The sequence below is a fragment of the Salvelinus alpinus genome, chromosome 21 (genome assembly GCF_045679555.1).
Source record: "Salvelinus alpinus chromosome 21, SLU_Salpinus.1, whole genome shotgun sequence".
Classification (NCBI taxonomy): Eukaryota; Metazoa; Chordata; class Actinopteri; order Salmoniformes; family Salmonidae; genus Salvelinus; species Salvelinus alpinus.
The window spans coordinates 45,561,273-45,569,475 of record NC_092106.1 but is presented as its reverse complement, the minus strand read 5'-3'; the positions used below and the strand labels follow the sequence as shown (position 1 = coordinate 45,569,475).

General features: G+C 45.7%; 1 protein-coding gene across 1 annotated transcript; it reads right to left on the bottom strand.

Moving 5' to 3' along the window:
- Nucleotides 1–3,448: 3,448 nt before the first annotated feature.
- LOC139548517 (extracellular calcium-sensing receptor-like) lies at nt 3,449–7,415 on the bottom strand. The gene is made up of 10 exons (XM_071358207.1): nt 7,180–7,415; nt 6,767–7,055; nt 6,507–6,593; nt 6,275–6,382; nt 5,987–6,169; nt 5,528–5,908; nt 5,084–5,314; nt 4,544–4,667; nt 3,976–4,448; nt 3,449–3,892 (listed from the first exon to the last, which is right to left on the bottom strand). The coding sequence occupies exons 1-10, from the start codon at nt 7,413–7,415 to the stop codon at nt 3,449–3,451; spliced, it is 2,556 nt and encodes an 851-aa protein (XP_071214308.1).
- Nucleotides 7,416–8,203: the final 788 nt, after the last annotated feature.

Below are 8,203 nucleotides of genomic sequence, written 5' to 3'. Positions count from 1 at the left end.
CTAGCTCAGTATATAGAGAAGTATGGTGTCTCCTGTTGCCTTGGAAGAGGTGGTCGCCACTGATATATTACTTAACACTAAAACCGCTGGGCCTCAATGGACCCCCCTTCACGCTAATGAGCAGTCATTCTAACCGTAACATTCTAACAGTGTAGATAATATAATTAACATACGCAATCGCAAACATAATAATTTGGTTGTGTTTATGAAGGCCTTGGTTAATATTAGAATACAATGATTGAGACCACTGTGTTTTTGGGGACCTTCAATGATGCAGAAATGTTTTGGTACCCTTCCCCAGATCTCTGCCTCAACGCAATCCTGTCTTGGAGCTGTACAGGCAATTCCTTCAACCTCATGGCTTGGTTTTTGCTCTGACATGCACTGTCAACTGTGGGACCTTATATAGACAGGTGTATGCCTTTCCAAATCATGTCCAATCAATTGAATTTACCACAGGTGGACTCCAATCAAGTTTAAGAACATTTTAAGGATGATCAATGGAAACAGAATGCACCTGGGTTTAATTTTGAGTCTCATAGCAAAGGCTCTGAATGCTTATGTAATAATAGTATTTCTGTTTTTATTTTATTTTTTAAATAAATCTGCTAAAATATCTAAAAATCTGTTTTCACTTCATCATTATGCGGTATTGTGATGTCATTATGGGGTATTGTGTGTAGATTGATGAGGAAAATATCTAATTTAATCTATTTTAGAATAAGTCTGTAACATAACAACATGTGGAAAAAGTTAAGAGGTCTGAATGCTTTCCGAATGCACTGTATGACCATTTTATAAATGGTATAATTGCATGATGTGATAGTATTTTGCCAACCGCGCTTCCTGTCTCCCCAAGACGAAGGATTTTTACCACTGACCTTTTGCTTCACTCCACACTCAACTGCTTTGATTGGTGTCACATCAACAATTATCTTGACTAACCGTTGCACCCGCACATTGACTCTGTACCACTCTCTCTCTCCCTCTCTGTTCTTCTCACCACCAGTCCCCGTAATCTTCTCAGTCACAATTGAATGTTTTGCATTCATTTCCCCCAAAGGAAGTTGCTGACACTATTTCAACGTCATTTCATGTCCTAGAGAGGAAATTCACATGTAGGTTCCACCTCCAAAGAATGATGAAGGCTACTTATACATGTTCAGGGATTGGGTGTGGGAATTTTCACGTGTGGTGGTGTTGGAGGGGTTGAAATCAAATCTTACTTAGAACCCAGCACTGTATGTGTGTGTATATTGTACAATCAATAACTGAGAGAGAGCCACAATATTGGTCGGCCCGGGCCTGCACATGTGCAGCATGTGGTGTTTAATATGGGAGTTGGAGACATTATGAAGAACATCTGTTATAAACCACGGCAACGCTGCCATGTTGATCTGAAAACTATATCAGTGTCCGACTTCCGGCTGTCGCAGATGCAACCTCCCGCAACTTCACTCTTCAACTTTTGTCTACAGTCGGCTGCTTTCTCCTTAAACACACCCATTTTCTTTCTCTAAACTTTCAGTTGTCTCTGAGCTGTACCAGTGACAGTAGGTTATGGTGGGGGATAATTACATGTAATTGAAGAATGACTGTGACACTGAAGTTAATCACTGTAATTGCTACAGGCGCTGAGAACATGAGGTCACACAAGTCATCCTATTATCACTCTGGCCTCACTCATCACTCTGGTCTCTCTCATCACTCTGGCCTCACTCATCACTCTTGGCTCTCCCATCACTCTGGCCTCACTCATCACTCTGGCCTCACTCATCACTCTGGCCTCACTCATCACTCTGGCCTCTCTCATCACTCTGGCCTCTCTCATCACTCTGGCCTCTCTCATCACTCTGGCCTCTCTCATCACTCTGGCCTCACTCATCACTCTGGTCTCTCCCATCACTCTGGCCTCACTCATCACTCTGGCCTTTCTCATCACTTTGGACTCTCTCATCACTCTGGCCTCTCTCATCACTCTCCTATGGTGATAACTGACTCTGAGGAGGGACAACAGCACACTCCTGTGGTAGATAACTGACTCTGAGGAGGGACAACAGCACACTCCTGTGGTAGATAACTGACTCTGAGGAGGGACAACAGCACTTTCCTGAGCATGGGTAAACCTCCCAAGATGTACACCCATTGGTTGAGAGAAGATGGTGATAATTGCCAGAGTGAGCCCATTGGTTGAACAGCAAGCGTGAGAATTGTGACTTGCTTATAGACTATAAGGTCAATAGGTGAATGACATTCAACACATGGCTAATAGGGAAGAGGAGAAACAAGACACTATGATTATATATATTTTTTAAATGTAACCTTTATTTAACTAGGCAAGTCATTTAGGAACAAATACTTATTTACAATGATGGCCTACCCCGGACGTCACTGGGCTAATTGTGCGCCGCCCTACGGGACTCCCAATCCCAACCGGATGTGAACCAGGGACTGTAGTAACACCTCTTGCACTGAAATGCAGTACCTTAGACCCCTGCGCCACTCTGGAGAACATCATGATGATGATATGTTTGTATTCATTCTCACTGTGATGATGATACGTTTGTATTCATTCCCACTGTGATGATGATACGTTTGTATTCATTCTCACTGTGATGATGATACGTTTGTATTCATTCCCACTATGCCCCTAGAATAGGAAACAAAGGGTATGTTATGTTACACTTACTAGACATAGTTAAATGACCATTCAGACTTCCTGATTGAACTTCCTGAAACTACATTATAATTTCCACACAATCTAAATCAGGGAGGGGCCACAAAAAATCTGGACTCATGTGAGGCAACAGTAGCTCTCGGTCTGCCTACCCACATCCATACCCACACATGCAGAAGTATTTTTTGAGGGCCCTAAGTTACATTTAGTTGGGAGCCCCCCCCCCCCCACCTTGCGACACAATTTTTATTTATTTTTCGACAGCAGAGAAAAAGTTTTATATATCTACACATTTTGCCATTGGGCGTAGAGAAAATGGTGCAGTTTTAAAGCAAGTTTGCTGCAATTCTAAACATTTTAACATGTGGCAGAGAGAAGATTTAGCAATTTTACAGCTATTTTCCTGCAATTCCACAAATTTTGCTATAGGTTGTAGAGAAGTGTTTGAAGTTTTCAATATGATATCTGAATGAGAGTGGTAATTTGACCAATTTTATGATAGCTGGCTAGAGCAATCTAGAAAATGTTAGCTGACATGGGCTAATTGAGAGACTGTCAGTGATTGACACAACAACAGGAAAATGCTGACACAGAACCACATTTCTAAATTTCACCTTGTTTATTCTACCATTCTTAATATTCAATATTAAGTTGATAACCCAAAATTGATCAGTTTTGTAAATTGATCCGCTGGCCTACAAAAGGGGGGGGGGGGGGGGGGGGCCGTCAGTTGCCTGTCCCTGATATAAATGATAGACGTTGTAAGATCCACTAGAATGTCTTGTCAGGTGCAGACTTGGCCATGAGGTGTTTCCTGTTGTTCTTCTCAGGCTTCAGCAGAATGATGTAACATTTGGGCAGGAAGAGGCAGGTCAGCAGGCCGAAACTGGAGCCCAGGATGGCGAACACCTCCGTGGCCGTGGAGTACTTCCCAGGAGAGCTGACGTAGGCAGGGATGAAGGAGATCCACACGGCACAGAAGATCAGCATGCTGAAGGTGATGAGCTTGGCCTCGTTGAAGTTGTCTGGGAGTTTCCTGGCCAGGAAGGCTAAGAGGAGACAGAGGGAGGCCAGCAGGCCGATGTAGCCCAGCACAAGGCAGAAGCCCAGGGCTGAGCCCTCATCACATAGGAGGATGACACAGGCACTCTCACGTGTCATCAGTCTGCGTGGGCTGGGAGGGGAAACAGCCAGCCACACAGCACAGATCACCACCTGGAAGAGGAAAATAATTGTCATGTTGATAAGTCCAACAAGGGTGCATGATACGAAGAGAACAACTGGGTCAATGTTCCTACCTGGACCAGAGTACAGAGTGAGATGAAGGCTCTCTGCTGTAGAGGCCCAAACCATTTCATGACATTACTGGCTGGAAGTGTAGCCCTGAAGGCCATCAACACCACTATTGTTTTCCCCAGAACACAAGAGATGCAGAGGACGAAGGTGATCCCAAACGCTGTGTGACGCAGCATACAGGACCACTCAGAGGGCCGGCCAATGAAAGTAAGAGAACACAGAAAACACAGAGTCAAGGAAAAGAGCAGCAGGAAGCTCAGCTCAGAGTTGTTGGCCCTGACAATGGGGGTGGTGCGGTGACAGGCGAATATGAGGACGACTGTGGCAGTGCAGAAGGACCCCAGGAGGGCCACAGAGAGCAGAGCGATACCCATTGTGTCACCGTAGGACAGGAAGTCAACCTGCTTGGGGATGCAGGCTGTACACTCCTCATTGGACCAGAACTCAGGTAGGCAGCGAACACACTCTATAGCATCTGGGGAACATGGAGAAGACAAGACATATTTCTGTAGTGAGGCTGGGTTATGACAACACACGCTCACATCCATACAGGCTGTAGACTGGCCTCACCTGTCTGATTGCTAATCTCCCCTGCTGTACAGACCACACAGTCAAAGCAGCAGATAGGGAAGTGAGGCCTGATGGCCCTCCGAGTGCCTGGATGACAGCTGCTACTGCATACTGACAGAGGGACCTGGGAGGGAGATCACACACTGCTTCAGTCAGAATTAAACATGAATGCACAGGAACACACACGAGAGTAACAGAGATACAAAAATACATACAAAATACAAATTCAACTTAATTAATGTATTATTTGACCATATTTTATGACCATGAAATTCAAAAGAATACATCTGAAAAGGAAAACTAAACTACTAAATGCAATTTCTTACAACAACAAAAAAACTTTTAACAGACATCATAGTTGGATGCAGTTTAATGAAATTAATGTCCTTTGTTGCATCCATCTCCTCCATTTATTCTTTGTCTCCTCATTTTCTAAGAAATTAAATCTATTTTTTCCAAAGAAATCTAACTAGGACAGCATTTTTTAAAGAATATGAAGAGATTAAAAGGTAAAAGTTCAGACATTTATGAGAGCCTTACTGTCGTCTGGTTTCCATTCCAGATGATGTCCGTTTTCTGGATGTATAGTTTCTTCCTGCCCAGGCTGGTAGTCTCGTCAAACCTCCCCACTGTGACAAACTCTACCTGGCCCTCTGCCCCTAACTGCCAGTTCACCAGGTCATACACAGCCACTGGGTCCCCGTTCACATCAAACTTAGTCTCATCACCAAAAGAGTTAGAGAACTCCACCTGCTTCAGGTAGTGCAGGAGCTGAGGAGAAAAAGACAATCGGGGAATACATTCAGAATGTTTCAAATGTAACCATTTGTTTTGTTTAAAACAATTTTTTAAAGTAACTACTTTTCTTTCTTAAAACTATATATGAAAGTAAAAAAAATGTTTTGTCTAAAACTTTATTTAAAAGTTTCAATTTTTCTTGTTTAAAACATCAGTACATTTATCTGACCAGTACCAGTCCAGTACCTGCCATGGCTGTACGCTGTCAGTATTTGGGCAGGCATGCAGAGGAAAAGGTCCTCTTCCTGTCTCACAGCTCCTCATAGCATGCAGTGCGTGGGCGATGGCGTACACAGCCTTGTACACATTATAGGATATCCTCAACTGAGACACGTCAGAGTAGATGTTCCGGACACTGCCCAGGTCCTCAGACCCAGAGCACAGAGGTTTACCCCCCTGACTATCTCCACCCCCATCACCCTGCAGGCTACACCTAAACACCTCCTCCCAGAAAGGGCGTAGGAACGGGTCCTTGGAGGCGTCTGGGCTGGAGGGGTGGAGACGCAGCAGGAACTCCTGTAGTCCAGGGATGTGCACAGCTCGGCGGATGGCAAAGCCCATGGAGCCCTGGAGGATGGGGAGGAAGCGGGGTGGGGTGGAGAGAACTGAGGCTGTACTCCAGGCTTCGCTGGCCAGCCACTGCACCCCTGTCAGACCCTGCCGCAAGGCCTCGTCAAACAAAGCTCCAGCATCCTGCTCCAGGGCAAACACCAGAACCACCCCAGTCCCGGAGGACCGAATACGGGCAACGATGGAGGCCATGGCCCCCTCCGCGTGGTTTTTGGGGATGATTTCATGGAGGGCCATGCAGGCACCGAGCTTCTGCACCTAGAAAGGTATACTATGGTCATTTAGCAGACACTTTAAGCCATAACACATTCACATTGTGTATTTATCCACACAGGAGAAAATCATACAGTATATCCCACAAACCTTCTCAGAAAATATTTGTGCTCCCCCACGACCATATGCATCGTCCCCGGCAACCACACCCACCCATTTCCAGCTGAAGTGCTGGACGAGCTGCACCAGAGCATCGACCTGGAATCAGACATGGATTAACCTTTTCCCAACACTCAATTGGTACTAGAGTAGAGATTCGATAGGAATTAGATCAGAGAGAGAAAGTGGAGAAGTTAGAGAGTTACATGGAATGAGAAGTCACCTGGAAGAAGTCACTGGGCATGGTCCTGAGGAAGGCTGGGAACTCTGCCTTGTTACTGAGACATGCACAGCTAGAGAAATAACTGACCTGTGAGAGAGAGAGAGAAGAGAGAGAGAAGAGAGAGAGAGAGAGAGGAGAGAGAAGAGAGAGAGATGATTAGAGGAAAAAGTAACTCTTCAGCCAATGTACTTCTGTTAGTAACACCCTTAAACTGTGAAGAGTAGTGTATACTGTTAAATGTAAGTGGTCAGTCTGCCTACCTGAGGTACTCTGAAGACTCCCAGGAAGCGAGCAACCACCAGAGACAGAGTGGAGCCTCCATCCCCGATGACCACCGGAACCTGGCCATGACAGAATCCCCCCTCCACCTCTCCTTCCCCTTCTCCCCCCATCAGTTCCACAGAAGCCCTCAAGGCGTGGTAAGGAGTACTGCACGAATCATATATCTTATATCCCAGAGTGAAGTTGGGGAGCAGATGATCTTCTTTGTTGATCTCCTCGATGGCGAACATCATGGTCTGCATCCAGCGGAATGTCCGGAAGTTAAACCTGCGCGGGAGAGGAGAGGACAGATGGATGAGTCTTACACTGAGGAGAGAACAGAGGGATGAGTCTTACATTGAATCCTTTTATGGTGACGGCCATAGTCTAGAGAACTAACTCAGACCCTCACCCGGTGCAGCGTGTGCTGGCTGGTTTGGAGGTGAAGGAGAGGTCAGGCTGCAGCACCATGTCATGGAGGGAGAAGAGGCCCCCTAGCATCACATCCCCCTCCCTCTGTAGCATAGGCAGGGCAGAGGGAGCCGCCATCAGTCTACACTGCTGAAGCTTGGACTGAGGCTGGGAGGAGATTAGACAGAAGAACTCCAAGCACAGCACTGTCACACAAAGGGACCCTGATCTCTTCATTGTCTCCGCACTGCCACCATTTGCTCACATAAGTCAAAATTCTATATACCAGTTTATAACTTGTACATCCAACAAAGTCACACCAAGACTTTGACAGTTCCTACTGTACTATAATCCATAAGGACACATATAATTAAGCCATGCAGTAAAGAGAGTTGTTAACTCACTACAACAGCCTGCGTTCCCATGAAGAGAGATTCCTCCAGTTTTAGAAAACACACCCTACTAAACCGTAACATATTGCATATCCTCATAAAGTCCTAGAATACACCTGCCCAACTGCCAAAGACATACAGCCAAGCTGAACCCTCACAGACAGTACAGCACACAGACCCACACACATCCTCACCCACTCATTGTGGGGTCACGGCAAGAGCCCTCTTTATATGTTACCGACCTGACTGCCTCCCCCTCCTCTCAGATCACCTCCTGTCAGATAGCTCTTATCTCCCCAGGGATACCGGTCAATGGAAAGACGAGAGCATCTGCCAGTTTCACAGCGAGACAGTGACAATAACAAACAACTGCCATGCACATTGGACCATAATGGAGTGAGACAGGAGACAAACACCATTTACCATTCTGCCTGAGTGAACCAGCTGATCTTACAGCGATGTGAGGAGGCAGTGGGCTCACCTCACCTCACTGCAGACAGGTACCTGCTATAAGTCTCAGACCTCTAATTTACACACGCCTCAAGGAAGAATGTGTGTCTCATTGGAGTTATGACAAAATAATTATATAACACTGCTGTAGGAGCAAAACGGTAAGTTTTGTTGAAAGTCTTC